Here is a 21,510-nt window from a genome sequence, read left to right on the forward strand (position 1 = left end):
TACAGGTTGCCCTTAACCTGTGTCATAATCTGTCCTGTTCCCCACCCCATTAAAAAAGAAAACTACATAAACACACTACTATATATAAAATAGGTAACTAATAAGGACCAACTGTTATAGTACAGGAAGCTCTACTCAATACTCTGTAATGGACTATATGGGAAAAGAATCTAAAGAAGAGTAGATATATGTATATGTATAATAGATTCACTTTGCTGTACACCTGAAATTAACACAACATTTAAAATCAACTATACTCCAATAAAAATTAAAAGCAAAAAGACTAAAACGTTATGTAATCCCAAATTCACACTTAGTACATCCAGGTACTCTACTACTTGTTTAAAGACTGACCTCACCACAGATACCCGCTTTCAGCAGCCCAGACCACATCCGGATCCTCACTGCCTCCAGTCCCACCTAAAAATCGGCCAGACGCACTTCCTTGCCCCGCCCCTTCCCTCACAGCCAATGCGACGCGCGGCACAACCGATCTGCAACCACTCCAGGGAACCGCCCCTCCATCGTCTCAGACTGGGGCTGGGCGTCTGCCCCTTAGCTTTTCCAAGACTTGCGCATGCGTACCCTCACAGGGCCTTGGCAAGGCGCTTAGGGAACGATTTTCTCTGCCTTCTTCAGTCGCGCGACTCTCCAAAACCCTTCCACCGTACTGTTACTGAGGAGCCCTGTCCTAATCCCTCAGAGAACGTGCTGTTGCGGCCTTCGGTGCGCCAGTACCCGGATGTGGCGCCGCTCTCGCCCGGCGGAGACTCTGTTGCTGGGCGGAGCGCGGCGGCGTGCGCGGGGGCAGAGAGAAGGGGGCCCCTGGGCCCGGGCGCTCGCCGGGCGCCGGCAGGTACCATCACTGCCCACGGGGGAGGAGGCGGCGCCGGCGCTCGGGCGTCCACCCCGGAGCGAGGGCCCAGGGGAGAAAATAGGCCGGCAGTTAAGCTTGCTCCCCGCCGCCCGCGCCGTCTCCCCGGGGTTAACCTCCCCCGGCCCCCTGTGCTCCCCGCGCTCCTGGCCGGGGGAGAGCGTGGTCTCCTGGCGGCCGTCGCTGTAGCCCGGCCGGGGAGCCCGGAGGAAGCGGGGGAGTCCCCGCCCACGGCCCCCTCCTCTCTGCCCGCCCGCCGCCGCCGCCTCGGAGCTGCTGCAGTCCGGCCTTCAGTCCGAGCGGGGGGCGCGGCGGCGGCGGCGACGGCTGGGGAGCGGCTTTGGGCTCGGCGGGGACCGCGCCGCCGCCCCCGTGAGTTATTCTCACGTCCCCCGGGGCTCGCTGCCGCCCCCGCCGGCGCCGAGAGTCCGGCCCGGGCCCAACTCCCTCACGGGTCCCCCGGCGGCGGCGGCGGCGGCGGCGGCGGCGGCGGAGCCCACCGCTCGGGCCCCGATGAGTAACTCCAGGAATAACCGGGTGATGGTGGAAGGGGTCGGGGCCCGAGTCGTGCGCGGCCCGGACTGGAAGTGGGGGAAGCAGGACGGCGGCGAGGGCCATGTGGGCACGGTCCGGAGCTTCGAAAGTCCCGAGGAGGTGGTGGTGGTGTGGGACAACGGCACTGCCGCCAACTACCGCTGCTCCGGGGCCTACGACCTGCGTATCCTGGACAGCGCGCCCACGGGTAAGCGGCGGCCACCTGGCCCGGGGCCTGCGCGCGTGGGGGCAGGGGCGAGGCGGGGTGCGGGGGCGTCGGGAGGCCTGGGAGAAGCCCGTGGTGGAACGCCTACCGTGCAGCGCCTGGCTGGAGGGAGCGGGGAAGGAGTCAAAGGGAATTTTAGGTTCAATACCTGGTAAACAAAAACTCACAAAAAAGACCCCTCTTCTCTTCCCTCCGTCCCATCCCCAAGGGGAATGATGGCTGCACCATCATGGGGATGCTTTCAAGCCTGGAAGGCACAAAGCACCGGGAAGACCGCAGACACTTCCCCTCCTCTTTCTCCTCTAGGGAAGGGGTCTAGAGAGGCCTGTCTAATAAGCCATTGAAATTAATCAGCCACCGAGTGACGAGTGTCTGAAGGGAGGCTTGCCTTGCCATATGGTGTTTAGTTGACCGGTTACAATTGCCGAGGGGCCGTTGGTACCTCGGATTTGTTGCGATAGCCTTTTTTCCTCCTCGTCTAACACATAGAAAGACATGGAGTTCAGTAGCTGAATGCTGCTACTTAGTACCCTGTGGAATGATTTTTCATTTTGTTTCGTTGTGTATCTTTATACCAATAGAGGGAAAAACAGCATAAGCTGTTGAACCCTTTCTTTGTGTTAAATACTCTTTTCAAGTGGAAGATAGGTATAGGGGACACCTGATATCTTTTAACGTCTCAGTTCATTTGTAAGGTTATATCAGAGACTTACCCATTAACACAGCAATGAGTCAGTGTCCTTCTTGATTCACCAAATTTCAGGGAACTGTTTGTTATTGACTCTAGGATTTTTATATAATATGATAAACTGAAAGCTTGCTCTCAAAATAATTTAATCGAATTCATTTTCACATAGATTTATCCTTGGTACTCTGTTCAGTAGGAAATAGTTTCAAACTTAAAATTTGATAATTTTCAGGATGCTTAAATAAGCTATTTTTAAAGCTTTATGATTGAGTTTGGCAAAACCTAACAAATCCTGAAATAGGTACGTAGTTATTGTTAGCACCAATAAAAAGGAAATTAATACAAGGCAGTTCAGTTTTTGAAGAGATAATTCATAAAATTGTGTTTCTTTGCTGGCTTTTTAAACATTGCAGAGGATTTATGTGCAGGACCAGTTTCTTGTGTGTTCTTACAGAATACTCATTGCAAGCATATGTATTAACGTATTGTAAATCTGAAACCCTTTTAAGGCCCAGTGGTAATACACTATATTCTTTTCTGTACTTTTGCTTCTTAACTTAATAGTACCTATTAGTGATTGTTCCATGTTAGCACATAGATGTCTGCCTTATTCTTTCATAGCTGCATAATATTACAGTGATTGGATGCAGTAATTTATTTAACCAGTGCTTTGTTGATGGGCATTTGTATTCTTTCAGGTTTTCTTATTTACGGTGATGCATTGAATGACTCCTTGTACATATATCCTGTGCATGTGTACTGAGTACTTTGGAAGTGGAATTGCTGCATCAAAGAGTGCACATATTTAATATTTTGAGAGATGTTGACTAAATGCCTTGGGAAGACATTTTCCCAGTTTACCCTCCTACAACACTGTATGGGGCATATTCCTGCTAGCTCAAGCTAAAGTGAGCTCAATAATTTGGAGGCATCTTGGGATCAGTAATTGTAGGTTTATGGGGAATTTTAAATATCTTTCCAGGGTAAAAGTAAAGTGTAACAAATCCTGTACTACAGCAATTTCTGAAGGGATATTCATGTTGTCTGTATGTTTTCTAGTATGGAGTATATCTGTCGTGTAAATAGTTTCGTTATCTTATGTAAAAACAGGTATTTTTCAGAAGTTTAAAAATCTTAGTTTACAGGATAATTTTACACATTATTTAATTTGTTGGTATGTATCAATTCATCTTGTTCATCTGGTTCTGTTAGCAAACATTTTAAAAACACTTCTGGAGAAAATTAATGTTAAGCAAATAAAGCAAGAAAGTAAAGTTTCTTTAAAAAGAAAACGTATAGTATGTTAAAATGTAGAACAGTACTGTTTGTTGTTTAGGACAGGGTTTCTCAGTTTTGGCACTATTGCTGTTTTGGACTGATTAGATAATTCTTTGCTGGAGGGGGCTGTCCTGTGCACTGTGGCCAGCATCCCTGGCCTCTACCCACTGGTTGCAGTTATGATAACCCAACATTTTTCAGACATTGCCAGGTATGATTGCTGCAGGTTGATACTCATTGGTTTGGGAATATGTACATATGTGGTAAAAGTGTACCAAAAAATAATAATAAATGCCAAGTTCAAGGGAGTGGCTCTCTTTATACTGAAGGAAGTGGAGTGTAGTAATTTTTTGGGTAAGTTTTATGTCTTAAACTGGGTGGTGGTACATAGGTGTGTGTTACATTTTTATGCCTTTTGTGTTCTTAAATTTCATAGTTAGTTTTTAAAAGTCTTGTAATATTTACCAGGACAACTGAGATTGTCTTTGGTTATTCATTCTTTGTTCCTTACTTGTTACCCACATTATATGAACAGAAAATTTATTGCAGTCTGTTTGGGAATTAAGAAATGGGTAGCTTTTAAAATAAAATTCTGTGAAACTTTCCTGAGAATTAAGGATTCTGGAATGGTTGAGTCATTTTGAATCTTTCTGATATTTCTTACTGTGTGTTGGAGATTTGGTCTGAGGGTTGTATGTGGGGTCTGTAACATTTTGGCACAGAAGCTTCGTTTTTTTTTTCTTTCAGGTGACACATGATAAATTTGAATTTATGGTCTAAGATAGTAAAACCTTGAGAAGAGTAGCATTTAGTATATATTTGAATGATATAACTTCTATTTTGTATCCAGATATATTTGGTTAATTTGTCGTGAGCAAGAAGATCGTGAAAATATATATGTTATTGGTGAATTAAGCTTGGAGTTAATTTTGTGAAGTCTGTAATCAAGTAGGTATAGTTGAGCTTTTTATCATTTAGGTACTGATTTTATAGGATTTGGGGAGAAATGTGTTTTTACTTAATGCTTGTTTTTTGGTCACTTGACTACAGTGTTGTATTGTTACCAGAGAAAGAGTGGAGAAAATAAATGTGGGTTTCCTATAAAAGTTCTTTCTACTCTCCTGGGTATGGATAACAAAAGTTAGGAGTATAGATGATTAGGTTTATTTAAAACTAGTTTCTGGTATTTTTGGTCCAGGCTGTTTAGGGGGCAGTTCTTTGTACTTTTCTTCCACCCCTAGCAAAGAGTGCTTCTTAGGTCATTTGTGGACCAGCTCCTTAGACGTCATTATTCAATCGAAGGTCTAGAAGTGCTGACCCTGGATAAAAAGTGAAATGGCTTAATAACCCTCAGCGTTGCCTTTCTGAGGCCTCCTCTTTCTCTTCTGATCTGTTTCTAGAACTACAGGAGAAAAGAGTGTTATCAGGGGACAGAGTCTTAGGAAAAAACAGGGCTTGTGTGAACAATGTTTGGGGAATAGGATGCCAGACCTGGAAAGGATGAGATTTTGTGAGAGGTTTTTTACTAATGGCACCTGTAAGGAAAACTTGATTTTCCTATAGATCCTATCTATTTTAAATACTATGTAAAATGTCTTCTTTTTTATCTTCATCTGCTAAAACAATGTTTTAAGTGATGAAAGTCCATCTAGTTTTAATACTCCTTGTAAATTGCAGCAACTGAGGACCTCAAGAAATCAACTTGAAGATCTCAAGAAATAGTTATCCCTCTGTCAGTACTTCTCAAACGGACAGTGAGCATGCAGATTAACTGGGAACCTTTAAAAATAGACATTCTCATTCAGTAGGTGTGGGATTCAGCAAGAGTAGTTTAAAAGCGCCCAGGTGATGCAGATGATGCTGGCTCATGGACACACTTTGAATTGCAGGATGCTAAGTGACTGCTTGTCTTTTGAGATGTCCAGGCTCTTTGTTGTTTCCTTTTCCCTTCAGCTGATTCCAAGCCTTCATTGTTTGTCAGTAATATATGTCTTCAGTTTTGGAGACTGACATTATTGGGCAGGAAGAAGGGGAGGAAATAAAGGAACATGAAACAGCTTTCTTTTTAAAAAACAAAAACCACTACACTTTTTCTTTTTTTAACTACTATTTTAAAAAAATTTATTTATTTTATTTTATTTATTTTTGGCTGTGTTGGGCCCTAGTTGCTGCGTGCAGGTTTTCTCTAGTTTCCGCGAGAGGGGGCTACTCTTCGTTGCGGTGCGCGGGCTTATTGCGGTGGCTTCTCTTGTTGCAGAGCACAGGCTCTAGGTGCGTGGGCTTCAGTAGTTGTGGCACCCAGGCTTGCGGGCCCTAGAGCGCAGGCTCAGTCGTTGGGATGCACAGGATTAGTTGCTCCGCAGCATGTGGGATCTTCCCGGACCAGGGCTCAAACCCGAGTCCCCTGCATTGGTAGGCGGATTCTTAACCACTGTGCCACCAGGGAAGTCCCGAAACAGCTTTCTAATATATGTATTTGTTTGCAGATATAATGCTGTCTTAATATATATTCTCGTTCTAAACTTTACAGCCTTATCTCTCTGGATTAGGTATTGCTTTTGGATGTATTTCCCGGTAGCTGCCCACCAGGTTCTCTCTTCCACCTTCCTTAATTGCTAGGCAGTGTGACCACAGTGCACTCTGTGCTTCTGTCTACTGCCACAGGTATGCTGTGTTGTAATTGTCTTTTGCATGAGTTTATTAGTTTGAGAGGAAGGAGTGTGTGTGTGTGTGTGTTCCTTGTATCTCCGTTTTCTAGCAAAGCCATAGCTCTGGATGAATATTTTCTGAATAAAATGCTCTTTTCAAAGAACTTTGGACTCATTTGATCTGCGGTTAGATAGATATTAGCCTAACACAGATAAAAGGGAAGGCTTGGAGAGATGAAGAGACTTGTCCAGTCATAAAGCTGGTGAATGGCAGATGTAGGGATGAAAACCCAGTTCCTTGCTTTTCCTCATCATTCTCTCTTCCGTTTATAGTATAGTAGTTCAGAAATGATCACCATTTGTATTACTTTTCCTGAGGGAAAATTGATTAGGAAATTTAAATAATTCTAGTCTGTGATATGGTTATTTGATTAACTTAATGTAACATTGTTGGAGATGAATGGTTTTTCTGTGTGTATCCAACATGACAGGTAGTTTATTACATGTAATTATCTTTAGCCTCCTTTAAGAAAACATATCAGTCCTGTGAAAGAGTTTTTGCAAAGTAATTGCTCTCAAAGCAAGTAATTGAGCTGCACATGAGGCTGTCAGATTCTCCAGCTCAGCTGGTTAGCCTTTACTATATGGTATTGTTTTTTTACTTTATTGGGGTTCTTCATCTTTTATGTTTTCTTTGTTCCAAACAGTGGCCCAAAGTCCCAGTCATCCTGCACTCTTGAAGCCAAGCTCTGCTCTTGGCAGAAGATGTGACATGGTCATATCTCTAACCTATCAGATCTTACTGAAACTCACCTTGTTCATAAAGCTTCTTTTGTTTTATGAGAAAAATTGGCTTATTAATATTTATGCTTGTATGTGTGTGCTCAGGGGCAACATAGATACTTACATTACCTGGTGTGGGAGAAAATTTTCATTTAGAAGTTAGAAGCCAGCTAGCTAGCTTTTTCGTTTAGCAGTGAAATAAATGGATTATATCAATTTAAATATAAATTTCCCTCTACCTTTGAAAATTTGATTTAATGTTAATAGTAAAGAGCTAATATCTATTCATACAGCTAAATTACAGCTAACCTGGGAAATACAAATTAAAAAAAGAGACTTCACCCCATTTAGATTGATTAAAAGTCTAAAAATAGTATGCATTGATAAAGAATATGGGGAAATCAGAACTCTCAAGTTACTGGTGGGATTGTAAATTAGTACAACTACTTTGAGAAGCAGTTTGGCAACATCTTGTAAATTAAAAAAAAAAATTCATGTATCCTGCAACTGAGAAAATTTACTTCTAAATGTTATGTCACGAGATTCTCAAGCACACATCCATAAAGAGATATGTATAAAGAAATTCACTGCAGTCTTGTTCATAAAAGCAGTAATTTGAAGTGACAGAAAATTTATATGTAGAGTATATTATGTTGCATGAGTCCCATACAATAAAATATTATCAGTTAAAATGAAAGAATTAGCCTATATTTATCAGATATATGGTGAGTGAAAAAGTAGATTTCAAAGAGATACTGGAGATAATACTGTGTTTTTTATGTAAGTTTGAAAAAAGACTAAAAGTTCTTTTTATGGAAAAATATATGTAGAAAAAGGATAAAGACTTAGACTGAAAGGATCTAACCTCAGGGTGGTATTTTGGTATTTTGCTTTTCATCTCATCAAATTATTATTTTTCTTTTTAATGAGAGCAATGTGATTTTTCTTCATTGTTTTTGGAAATCTTGGTTTAGTATGTTAGTAAATCAAGTCTGATTCTAAATTGAGTTTGTTTCCATTCTTGATTTTGTTGGACGCATTAGCTCTCAGGAGACCTCACGAAGATAGACGATAGATCCAAAGGGAAGAAGTGCATTTCTGATGTGTCCTTGCTGGTTATGAAGCTGTTGTCTCTTGCCTTCAGTTCACCCTCTGCGCTCCTGCCCCTGAGGCTGGGCTAGGGGTGGGGAGGGATATACTCTTTCTTGTTTTGCTTGCTCTTCCTACAGGTATCATTTCACTGAGCAGGATTTCAGTGTCAGTATTTGATTCCAGTTTGCTTATTTCCAACACCATCAGAAGTAGCCTGATGTGCGCCCCCCGCCCCGTGACGCTAGCACCTGCCAGTTGCAACCGCTCTTTAAAAGTCTGGATCCCAGCCCTATGAGACCCCTCCTTTAAACCTCTTCCTTTTTTTTTTTTTTTAATATGCCATGATTTATTTCTTTTTAAAAATTGATTTACTTATTTTTATTTTTGGCTGCATTGGGTCTTTGTTGCTGCGCATGGGCTTTATCTAGTTGTGGCTAGTGGGGGCTACTCTTTGTTGCGGTGTGCCTGCTTCTTATTGCAGTGGCTTCTCTTGTTGTGGAGCACAGGCTCTAGGCGTGCGGGCTTCAGTAGTTGCGGCTCGCGGGCTGTAGAGCACAGGCTCAGTAGTTGTGGCACATGGGCTTACTTGCTCTGGGGCATGTGGGATCTTCCCAGACCAGGGCTCAAACCCATGTCCCCTGCCTTGGCAGGCAGATTCTTAACCACTGCGCCATGTAAGTCCCCGCCTCTTACATTTTAATAATACTATTTTTCATTGTTTCCCCATTTTTAGAAGTGGTGTGGTTTCCTGTCTCCTGACTGGACCCTGATTAATACAATGTGTTTACCAAATCTCAATCTTATTTTTCTATCCCATTTACCAGTAAACATTTTTATTGAAATTTAGTAATTTTCCATCTTTTCTGATGCTGATCATTTCTAACAAACGAATTGGACAGTGTTTCACTTTTACATTGTGAATAAATAAATTCAAAATCCACTGAATTTAAAATAAAAGTGATTTTCCTTTATGGATGCAGATATTAGAGTTTATTGGTGATACACATTGTTTCAGCATTAAAGACCATATAATGATGGAAGTATCTCCAAATGTCAGTTTTCACGGTGCTTACTCTAGTTTCTTTTGGACTGCGTTTATTTTCTTATTTATTGTCAGACATCACCTTTACCTGGAAGGGATAGATTAAATGGTATAATTTAAAAATATATGTATCTTCTAGGGAGCACACCGTTAACAACCACTTTTCATTCCAGAAAAGGTGTGCAATTTGGGAATACTTATTTTATTTAAAAAAAATGGAACTATTCTTAATTTTGACCCTCAAGCACTTTGTTGCAAGATAATCAACATGTTGTTTTGTATCATTAGGAGGGGCTCCACAAGACTGCTTAACTAGGCACAAAATAGGTGCAGCCCGTCTTAATGTGCAAGAAGTGAGCAACAGTGTTAGACCCTCAGGCTGTCAAACTCCCACTCACCTTTAGTACACCTTGTATTCCGTGTGTGATTTTTTTTCTTTTTTTTGTGGAGACCCACTGAGGGTGCTACTATCAGCTGAATAATGTACAATTAATAACCTAATTTCATTCATAGCTTTTTAGCAAAATAGTAAATATAGGGAATTCCTTGGCAGTCCAGTGGTTGAGACTCCGAGCTTTCACTGCTGAGGGCCTGGGTTCAATCCCTGGTCAGGACCTAAGATCCCACAAGCTGTGTGGTGTGGCCAAAAAGAAAAAGAAAAAAAAAGAAAAAAAAAAGAAAAATAGTAAATATAAAAGTATTAATGGAGGTCCACAACGCTTTATTCAGAATGCTTGGGACTGAATTTATAAACTTTTGTTAATGCCCACTTCCAGGTCCACAGCAGCACCCTGTCATCAGATACACCAGTATTTCTGCAGGAAGCATATGAATGGTTATACTAAGGGGGTAAATAAAGACTACACAGCCTCTTGTTTGTTCAGATCAGGATTTACCACTAAATGAGTTTCCTGCTCATTTACAGAAAACTTAAGAGTTTTGGGATTTTGGAACAGATAAGAGATTGTGGGCTTATCTCTTTAATTTCAGAGGATCATCTTTTGTATTTCCTGGGTCATGTACTTCACTTTGAAAACCATTGCACTGTCACCAAGCAGGAGCTTATGCATTTTAAGTATCTGTAGGGAAATGGCTTTTTTAGAACACTCCTCATTCTCCTAAGCCTGTTTCTTTACTCATATACTTTCATATGTCCCCATACCAGTTTAGCTTGCCTTTTTTTATCATCATGTTTGCATTACAGCGATTAAACCACCTCCTCAGATGGAACTAGGAACACAGGAACAATTTTGATCTTTGCCCATAGATTAGCTCTATGTAAATAAGTTCTTGTGAAATAGTCTGGTACCTAAGTTATCTTTAAAACTTTGTTTCTGAGGGAAAATGGTTCTGAATTCTAAACAGCGGGCTTTTAAATGAACTTGTAGGACGCAACTAAGATAAGGTGGGGTTTAAATTAATGGAGGAGATAATGGAATGCAGCAGGTAGTCCAGACATTCATTTCTGGCTTTGGATTGCCTTTGGGAGCATATTTACTTTTGTAGATGCTTGCTGTGGTTAGGGTTAGTTTATATTCTCTAAGCACACTCATGATAAGAGTATATAGCTTTCTCCTGGGATGGATTTATCTTCTTGATGATAATTTTGTTCTGAAAAAATCAAGAAATGGGGTAGAAACGTTTTGATGTTAAAAATCATTATTTGAGTTTTGGGAGTTTTGCAGGGCTAGTGATAATAAATCATAAAAGCTTGAGATTGTAATATTTTTACATTGTGGTGCCTTGCTCACCCCTCTTTCCCAGTCTCTTATCATGGAGTAGTGGAAAATGCACGAGCTTAGTAGGGAAGTCAAGGCATTTGTTCATTCTAGATTTTCTCACGTGGCCTCGTTAACTAGGGGAATGGACTAACATTTACTGAGCTCCCATCATGTGTCAGGAACTATGCTAAGCTTTTTATGTACTTTATCTCATTTAAACCTCATAAAAGTGTTTTTTGATAGCCTTCATTTTACTTATGAGAAAACAGGCTATGAGAAATGAACTAATTTGCCCAAGATTTCATAAGTAATTGGTTGATGGTTGAGATTCAAATCTAGGTTTGTCAGTCTTTTTTTTTCCCCCTGCCTTATAACATTAGTCTCTTTAAAACTTTAATTCTTCACCTGTAAAATGAAGTTGGAGTAGGTCAAGGTACACAGGTGTTTTGCTTGTAAAATGAAAAAATGAATTTTTATCTGTTAGGAAAAAAATAAAGTGGATAAAATTCTTATTTTTGTTTGACCTCATTAATTATCTACTCTTGTGTAACAAGTGCTAAAAATAACAAATATATTACTAAAATTGCCAGTTGTATGCCTAATTTGACGCCTTGTTTCTTTTGTTTGGACTGTGTAAGGCATGATTGTAATTTTATTATGCAAGCTTATAATAAAGTAGAGTAGCGGAGGCTGCAAAAATAGATGAGAGAATAACTTGTCCAACAGAAAAGATATGATGAAAAAGTTGTAGATTTTGGGTGAGGCACTTTCAAAGACATCTCCTTAACTCATAACAGAAGTTGGTTGGAAGTAGATGGTGTTTCACGCTACAACACTTTTGAAATTAACTAAGAAGTAGATAATCTTTTCAATTTTAAAAATGTATCTCTTTGAGATTTATTTGAATATTAGAATAGGATTTAATAACTTATATTTTTAGTGCAGAGGTTGAATGGGGAACATGATGCCCTAGATATGTAATTATTCTTCAAATAAAATCAGAGCTAAGTAGAGGGAAAAACCCTCGTAGGGTAAAAGCATAAGAGGCCAAGCTTTGTAATCAGCCTCCTCACATGGGTTTGAATTTGAGCCCACCACTTACTAACGTGTGCCTTCGTATCGTCAATTTCTTCATCTATAAATGAGGATAATAATGCCTACCTTTTAGTATTGCTGGGAAAGTTAATAAAATATATGTGAAGCACCTAGCTTGGTACTGATTTAAGTAGTGGTTAGTATTATTAATAATAACAATACTATTTTCACTAATTTACTGTTTCTCAAGAGTAAGGAATGTGGAGTACACCAACCAGCTGGCAGGTCACAAAGGCCTCACCCTCAGTAGGAATTTTAATTACATTTCAGCCAGTTTCTAAACCATAAGTACTTTGATGGTTCAGGGAGAATAAGAATAAGATGCATACTCAAGTTGGTTAACCCTCTTTAATCTCTGTAAACTTGTCACATTGATTTGGGGTTAAAATCGAATGAATCCATAAATCAGAAATAGGAATTCTTGTTTGACTGAGTGACATCAGCAAACGGTTGTGCCACAGCAAGTAATTGCTTTTAAACACTGGTTAATGACTTGTAAATTATTTTTTGAGGTTAGGTGAAATCTTTTAATTAGGGCAAAAGATTAGAGGATTAACTAGGCACTATACTAGTCTACTAGGAATGCTTATTTTTTATTTTAAAAAAGTTTTAAAATTTATTACATAGTATTTAATATATCCAAGTGGATAAGTGATTAATAAACGTGAACCTGTCTAGAAATAAAGCATTTCTAATGTTTAAAACACTCTCTGTACTTCTTCCCAATTTCATTCCCTTCCTCTCCTAAAGTAACCACTGTGTAGAAATTAGTAATTCCCATGGGTTTCTTTACATTTATGCTGTGTTGTATATATCTGTAAACAGTGCATAGTACTTTATTTGCAACATTCTGTATTCTTGAATAATTTTAAAATTCAGCATTATGGTTGAAGGATTCATCCATGTTGAATTGTGTGGCTCTTGAGCGTTCATTTTAGGTATTCCATTGTATACCTAATCCATATCTTCACTCTCTTGTTAATGAACATTTACATTGTGTACTTTTTCTTTTGCTCTTATACAAAGTGATAATTCACATATTCTTGTTCCATGTTTAAGTGCTTCACATAATGAACTGCTTGTAGTGAGAAACTTCTCTCTTTCAATCATTTTTTCTCTATAGAAATTTAACATTTTACTTAAATAAATCAGTGCTTTATGAATTTGAGCTGTTTTTCTTGACTCTTTTAAGAAACTTGTGGTTATTGATCTCGACCATAGTGTTTTACTGGTCTCATAAAATTTGCCAGCAAAAAGACTTAAGCTATGTAAATACTCTAAGTTATTGAATTTAGGCGAGATGTCATTAAAATGTAGAGCAGATGGTCATTTGAGTATTAGAATGAGTCAAAAGCTATCATCAGGTGGTTCATTTAACGGTGGCAGATGTCTTCATAAAGCTTAGCCAAGGGAAAGAGTGTTAACTCTCTAGGGTGGTATGGTATTCTTTAGGAAGGAGAAAAAGCATTCATGGGTTTAGTTAGGGAATTAAATTTTATTGAATTTTTAGGGAATAACTCTTGGAGATTCTAAGGAGGTTCAGAGTGGAAGGGAGTGCTTTTAGTTGAGAATGAATTGGGTGGATGAAGTAAGGGGAAACAAAAAAGCTGCCAGAGTAAGAGACCAGTAAAATGTTGGCCTTGTTCATTTAATCTTTTTTCCTTTTTTATGTTTTCTTTAAATGTCATCTTTTGTTTTTAAAGTCAATTAATTGCATTCTCATTAAAAATTCTGTACTGCTCATTTTGGTAGTGGAGTGGGTTGCTTTGTTTACTTTTTCCAATTCTCAGTATTAGTCTGTTTCACAGCTGTTCAGTAGCTCTGTTGGCATTTGAACTGTGGGAACCAAGAAAGGATTTGGATGTGCTTTTGTGTGCATTAGTGGTTTTCCTGAAGTATTCTTTAAAACCGTGAATTGTAGAAGTTTTTATTTTTTTTTAACCAGTTATCATTGTATGTTTAAATGGTTGCTTTTAAAGAAAGCCTGTACTCAGATTATGAGCTCATGAATGTTATTGTGTTTTGGAGAAAATGAACTTAGAGATGAAAAATATGTAAATAGGGGAACAGCTGAAAACTGGGCTTTTCCTTTTCTGGTCAAGTGAGGAGGTTGGGATACATTTTCCCTATGCCTTTCATCAGTCAGCACTCATTTGAAGAGCTGTGCAGATAAATTAGGATATACCTCTTAGTGTGTATTGGATACCCATTTGTTTAGTGTATTTGACTTTTTGTGATGGCATAGGAGACCTATTTTAGGCCTGTTCAGAAACTTAACTACTGTGTGGACATTTACTGTTACTGCTATTTAATGTTAATTAGGATGTTTTTGGTCATGATGCTTTCCTGTGGTAAGACAAATTAGACTCTTAAGGCACGTGGCAATAAGGAGTGTACTTATTAGCTATATATTTTCTTTTCATAAGCACAGAATAGCTCAAGTTAGGGTAAGGGTTAAAAGACGTAAAAACTTCTGAGTAGCAGTGTACCATATTGCTGAAGTAACTATTTGAAAGTTGGTTTCTGTAAATATTTGGGAGTTCCTCATGTTTTTATTTTTAGCTTTTATTTATAAGTGACATATACCAGCATTTCTGATGCTTATACTGCATATTAAATGCCCCTTCTCGCCCAGCTGCTTCCTAGAATTAATACATACCCAGTGTAGAAAACTTGGAAAACCCCAAAGGGCGATCCCGTCAAGCACATTTTGGGGGTTATCTTTCTAGTTTTTCTGGGCACATGTGTTATATGTATAATGTAATTTATGTACCAAAGTGCTCTATTGTAATTCTTTGCATACTGCTTTATAAAATAATAATATAGTTTACCATCTCAGTACCATTTCTTCTACAACATGGTTTAATAACTGCATAGAATTTCTATGGATTACCTTAGTTTACACATAAATAGCCGCATCCCCATCTTTTCAATATGTTACGTTAAATTTTTATTTACTGCAAACAATTTAGTATCATGAGATGTACCTTTTAAAAAATTTGAAGACAGGGTCAAAATCTTTTAAAGCATTTGAAACATTTTGCAAGTACCTTCCATAGAGATTGTATCAATTTCTGTTTCCCTCTCAGCAGTATGACTGACTCCCTTGACACCATCTTCACGTACACTGACATATTTTTTTTTTTTTTTTTTTTGTGGTACGCGGGCCTCTCACCGCTGTGGCCTCTCACCGCTGTGGCCTCTCCCGTTGCGGAGCACAGGCTCCGGACGCGCAGGCTCAGCGGCCATGGCTCACGGGCCCAGCCGCTCCGCGGCATGTGGGATCTTCCCCGACCGGGGCACGAACCCGTGTCCCCTGCATCGGCAGGCGGACTCCCAACCGCTGCGCCACCAGGGAAGCCCTGACATATTATTTTTAATCTGTTCCAATTTAAGAGGATAAAGTTGGTATCTCTTGTTTTGTATTTTCTTTTTAAAATTATGAAATTAATACTTATAATAAAACTAAACAATTGAAAATTGTATGTAATAAAGCTAAACAACTGAAAAGTGTATACAGAAAAAAAGTGAAGGTGCCTTCTCCTTCCTCATCTGTGTATCCTCAACCACTGTCAGCAGTTTGGAGGAGTTTCCAGGTTTTCTCTATTTATACACTTCCTATATGTGTGTGTGACTTCTAGGTTTTGTGTCATGCTTAGAGAGACTTTACTCAGAATTGTAAAAGATGCTGTTCAACTATTTTTTCTAGCACTTTTATGGTTTTCTTTTTTTCATATTTAGCTCTTTAATTTATCCACATTTTTGCTATGCTGTACTGCAGGAAACTGTAATTTAATAAAGATTGTAACTTATTTTTAACTTGCTTTGTTCTAGTTGCAATGGTTACACAACAAATACCCCCAAACTTAGTGGTGTGAAACAGTTTATATGCTCAGGGCTTCTACCCCTCAGGGATTTGGAGAGGCTCAGTGGGGAATGGCTTGCCTCTGCTCCACAGTATCTAGGGCCCCAGCTAGGAGAGTCAAACAGTGGAGGGGGCTGCACAGCCAGGCTTCCTCGGGCATCTCTTTATACATCTTTATGGCCTCGCCAAGTGGTCTCCTCTCTGTGGCAGCTTCAGGGTAGCCAGACTTAGTATGAAAGAACTGCCAAGGCATGTGGGGGCATGAATCCTGAGGGGGAGAGAGAGACATGGACAGACAGGTAGCACAGAAGTCATATGGTGTCACTTCTGCCACCTTCTATTAACCAAGGCAGTTGCAGATGTCCCCCCAGGATCAGTGGGGAGGAAAACAGACCCGCCTCTTGATGGCCACTTGTCATTCATTGTCCTCTTGTCAGAAGAGCACTTGGGGTGGATATAGATCGGTGAGGCTTTCTTTGGAAAATACAATCTGCCACGTCTTTCCTCCATTTTAAGTACACACTCAGTTTTCCAGGAATGTGCCTGATGTAAAATGCATAAATAAAGCAGGGGTGTACCTGTATTTCAGTATTTAAATTGATGAATTTTAAAAAACCTCATATTGTGATTCTTGCCATTTCTTATTAAAAAGTGCAATTTTATGAAAATTTAAAATTCATTTTTAGGCTTGCATCAGACAATTATGACAGTTCTTCAAAATCTTTGTCTGTTGATAGGTTTTAGAATTTACCTTAAAAATATCTTTATGTGAGCTAGGATAATTTCTTTCTTAACTTTGTAGACTTTTGCTATTTGTGTTGGGAGATAATATCAGGAATAATTACAAAATTATGTTTTCAAAGTGAACATTATAAGGAATGGTTATATATTGATTTAAAGCAAAATATAGCAAATTCTTAGCAACCCATGGGATGATTAGCCAGGTTATGGATTATTTGGTACTTAAAAAAAAAATCCTTCTGTGATTGAAAAACACCAAACAAATCCTTTTCTGTGTATTCATTTATACACCCCAAAAGGAAGAATAGATTTGGCCTTTTGATTTATATTGTGAAAGACTGAAGCATGCAGTACTTGTGAACGCTGGTAGCTCTGAGTTGTGCAGCTATAAATTTGGTTTTTTTTTTTTTAATTTGGTTTTTAATTTTAGTTTACAGTCTGTTAGACTAGAGTATAATTTCTTTTGGGCCTATGGCTGATGATAATTTTCATGATTGATGCAGTCAGAATTAGCCATAGGCTAGAATGAGAAGTGGTGGATGAACTGCTCTTGTGTAGGACTGTCTCACATGGCAGTTGTGTCCTCTGTTGCTGTTCTGGAGTGAAAACAATTAAAGGAACAGAGAGGACAGGTACAGCTGCAGGGAAGCCACAAACTTTGGGGGAAAACCTGAGATAAAAGAGTAATTAGCAAATGGAGAGGGCAGGTAATTTGCTGAAATAAAATGGGGGTAATCCACACATGAATAATTGAATATTTTCTGTATGCAGTCTCTGGGAAATTGAGATATTTATTGAGCTCTTTAATTTTTGTATAAGTATTGCTGAATTTGCCTGGGGTATGTGATGACTTTGATCATTAAATTATTTAAATAGATGACTAGTACTTTTAATATATCAATATTAAGATTAAATTAATTGCAGTATAATTCTTTATACTTACCTTTTATTGTAACGCCTTTCAGAGTATGTTTACCTCTATTATATCACTTTAGGTTCACAGTGTCCCTTTCCATATTGTCTTAGTCTGCTTGGGATGCCATAACAATCTACCACAGACTGGGTGATTTAAACAATAGGAATTTATTTCTCACAGTTCTAGAGGCTGGGTAGTCCAAGTTCAGGGGGGTGGCCACTTTGGTTCCCTATTGAGGGCTCTCTCCTTGGCTTGCAGATAGCTGCCTTCTTGCTTTGTTTTCACATGACAGAAAAAGAGAGAGAGAGAGACACTTTGGTCTCTCTTCCTCTCCTTAGAAAGACACTAATCCCATCATGGGAGTCCCACCCTCATTGCCTCATCTAAACCTAATTACCTCCCAAAGGCCTTACCTCCAAATATCATCACATTGGAGGTTAGGGATTGTGGGGGGAACCTCTCCCAGTCCATAACATCTATGAAAGGAAGTATTTTCTCAATTTATAGATGAGAATATTGGTCCCAGAGTAGTTTAAAAAGCTCAATTCTGAACATTACCTAGCCAGTAAGTTATGTGAGTAGTTTCTGAAATCGCATACCTTTGTTTTCCCCATTTAATGCAACAATTTAAATATACAGATCAGAGATTATGTTTTATCGTATTATCTCCCAGCATGACTCTATAAAGTTTATCTCTAAGTCTCTGACTATATTTCATAATCCTGCCAAACAAATAAAGCTGCTCCTGGTTCATTGAATATACTCTGTGCTCTTCTGAGGTTTCTTTCTTCTTTTGAAAGGTCTACTCATCCACCATTTCTAAAAAACGTTTCCTGATTCTTTTTTTTTTTTTTTTTGATTTAGTTTTTTGAATGAGTTTCTCAGTGGAGCCCTGAGCTTGTATTATTTGATAAGCATGTGCTTATTTATGGTTTTGTTGGTGGCTCCCTTTCTGTTTTTTAAGGGAGCAGTTCTAGGTTTCAGTTTATTGTGCTGTTTGTTCCTAAATATCTCTAATACTTATCTATTTGTATTCTCTTTAATGATCTTATTTATACTTTTTTTGTTTTTTTGTTACCTTCTACATCTTTTATTTTCTAACCCATAGCCACCAAGACCTAAATCTCTCTTGACTCTTTTTCTCTCCACTTCCACTATCATCACCCTGGCTTAAACTACCATTATCTTACCTGGACTACTGTGTAAGCTTCTTACTACTTGACTTTGTTTCTCTAGCCCCTTTTATTTTCTTCCTTTCTGTTCTTCCTACCATATAGCAAGAGTGATATTTGAAAGCAGCAGAGGGCCTGCCCACAGTAGCAGTAAAGAAATAGTTACTGAATGAATCAGTAGGTACTGATGTCTGCTGTCTTCTCTGTCTCTACAGCCAGGCATTTGTGTGGTAGGAGACTGCAGAAGGATTGCACATAAAACATATTTGGTGTTGGTGTCATGCTCTTTTGTAGTTTACTAGACATCCCAGCTTCCTTTCAGTGTCCATTCTTCCTCCTTCCCTCCCTCCCATTTTTCTTAACCATCTCAGCTAGGGCACTTTATTTAGAATCTGGTTTCCTTACTCATAGGGATTTTAAACCGGGATATAGAAAATGAATTATGTAGGATTTTCCCTCTTACCAGGAAGTAGCAATAGTGCATTAGTTCTTGCAGAGTTTAGCTATAGTATTACTACTGTTGTATTCTAGTTCTTGCGTGTTCTTCACATTCTCATTTTATTCTTAGAACATACCTTTCCTTTAAAGAACATATTACCTCCTCCAAAGGAAGTTGAGGTTCTGAGAACTAAAATGACTCATTTCTTTTATTTAAATATTGAACATCTCTAAACTTATACAAAATAGAGAATAGTATAATGAACCCCCATGTTACCTGTTACCCAACTTGAACACGAGCAATCTTGTTTCATCTAAACGCACCTTCCCCTCCCTCTCCACCAAATATTTTGAAATAAATACTGTTGTTTTATATGTAAGTACCTCAGTTAAAATGACTTTTTCATAGACACAGAGATAGCTATTGACAGAGCCAGAACTTGATCTAGGGGAGTGTCAGTATTGTACAGACAACTTAGCCCTTGTTTGTAGTTCAACATTGGGCATGACCATACAGCATGTGTCATGAAATAGTGACACTGATGTTCACAGGCCACACATTGTTTTAAAAAACTCCTAGTTTTAATTTATTGAACAAGTGATCTTAGTAGAATAGTAAAGGAACATTATTCCCCAATCTTATTACCCTACAATGTCAGTTATTTTCATTAATTTATAGTGGTACTTTTATAGTTCTAACATGTATCTCATCTATCCATGTGAACATTTTTAGTATAGATTATATTACCAAGTGCTTGTTTTCTTTTTCTAGTGTTAATTTCTTCTTGTTCTTTAAGGAAAAAAGAAAACCCACGACAAACGCAAGTTTGTTTCCCAAACTGGGAAACTTGCTTGCTGATCATTGTCTAAAGTTTACTGTTGATGGGGAAAAGGTTGTCAATACATAGGGATAAATGCTAAAGTTAATTGATAGTTTGTTTCTGATATCATGAGGATAAAACTGTCTTTTCTTTTGGAATTTTTACCTGGAGAATAGGTTCACATTCCTCAAAAGATTTTTGTGTGTTTGAAGTCTGAAACATCTACTTGGTGATAAAGAATTCTTTCTTTCTTTCTCTGTATTGAACCTAAATTTCAGTTTGTGGATGAGAGCAAGGAAAGTGCTACTGAGAAGTGTTCTTACTAGTGAACAAAGAAGGGATAGAAAATATTTAGTCTATAATTTGTACTGGTTAAAATATTTGCAATCTGTTATCTTGAAACTATATATGGTACATTTGAAATATTATTTCTTGCTTTATTGAACTATTTTGTAAAATGCTGTGTTCTTATTTTTTTCCCTTAGGGAATAATATTCAAATAAATAATACTTGTAATTAATGTAAGCATGTATCCTTGTTTTAATAGGCATCAAGCATGATGGAACCATGTGTGATACCTGCCGCCAGCAACCAATCATTGGCATTCGATGGAAATGTGCGGAGTGTACAAATTATGATTTGTGCACAGTTTGTTATCATGGAGATAAACATCATTTAAGGCATCGCTTTTATAGAATTACTACACCAGGAAGTGAGCGGTATGGCAATCCATTTTTTTTTCAATTGCAATTCCTTGTTTCTATTGAATTTTTTATACCATTCAGTGTTAAAAATAGGATCAGGAAATAGCTTCTGACAGCTGGTTTAGTCAAGAAGTAGCAATTACCAGGCTAGATGTGGACCAGGCCTACCACATAGCGAGAAAAGAGCTCTGTGAAGATAGAGATACATGTATTTTTCCAGGATAATCTGAGCTGTTCTTTCTCTAGTGTAGAGACTTGGCACTGCTCAGTGTTTGGAAATGAAAGGGTGGCCCAAGGGAGGCTGATTGTTTTCTCTGTATGCATTCTATCTTGTGAACACTAGAGCCCATTTATTGAATCAAGAGACATTTATTAAGACTACAGAGCATTAAGACTATACTTGTGTAAATTTGAAGATTAATAAGACGTTATTCTTAAGGAGTTTACGAATTAAGGTATTATTTGATCAACAGTGATTATCATGTGATGTTTCAGACTGTATATAGTGATGTATATTAAGTGTCTTAGGAGCAAAGAGAGAAGGGTGTTAATTGTGAATGGGTGCAGAGTTTCAGGTGATTGAGTATTCTCATGTAGCTATGACTAATGCATAGGAGCAAGAATCAAGTCAGTGACAAGGAGGCAGCAGGAGTAATAGGAAAATGGATTTTTGTGTCACACTGTCCTGGTTCAGATCCTGGTCCTGCCATTTATTAAGTGAGTAACTTTCAACAGATTATTTATTTTTGTCTTTTGCTTACAATTTTTAAAGTTAGGGTGTAGTAAAGATATTCTGAAAATGAATAGAATAATGAGATAAAAGCAGAGCAGAAGAAAAAACCCCAAATCTTTTTGATTTTTAGGAATGAGAA

The 21,510-nt window shown here is 38.6% G+C and overlaps 1 protein-coding gene across 1 annotated transcript in view; it reads left to right on the plus strand.

Annotated features, from left to right (window-relative positions):
- The first annotated feature begins 1,274 nt into the window (after positions 1 to 1,274).
- Positions 1,275 to 21,510, plus strand: part of MIB1 (MIB E3 ubiquitin protein ligase 1) — a 118,450-nt gene continuing 98,214 nt past the window's right edge. Inside the window, exons 1-2 of the mRNA XM_022586811.3 lie at positions 1,275 to 1,616; positions 20,482 to 20,653. Of these exons, the coding sequence (XP_022442519.1) occupies positions 1,388 to 1,616; positions 20,482 to 20,653 (401 nt within the window). The 5' untranslated portion in view covers positions 1,275 to 1,387. The remainder of the gene's footprint in view (positions 1,617 to 20,481; positions 20,654 to 21,510) is intronic.

Source organism: Delphinapterus leucas, chromosome 14, assembly GCF_059928025.1.
Source record: "Delphinapterus leucas isolate spDelLeu-1000000601 "Yukka" chromosome 14, BTC_Dleu_Yukka2, whole genome shotgun sequence".
NCBI lineage: Eukaryota > Metazoa > Chordata > Mammalia > Artiodactyla > Monodontidae > Delphinapterus > Delphinapterus leucas.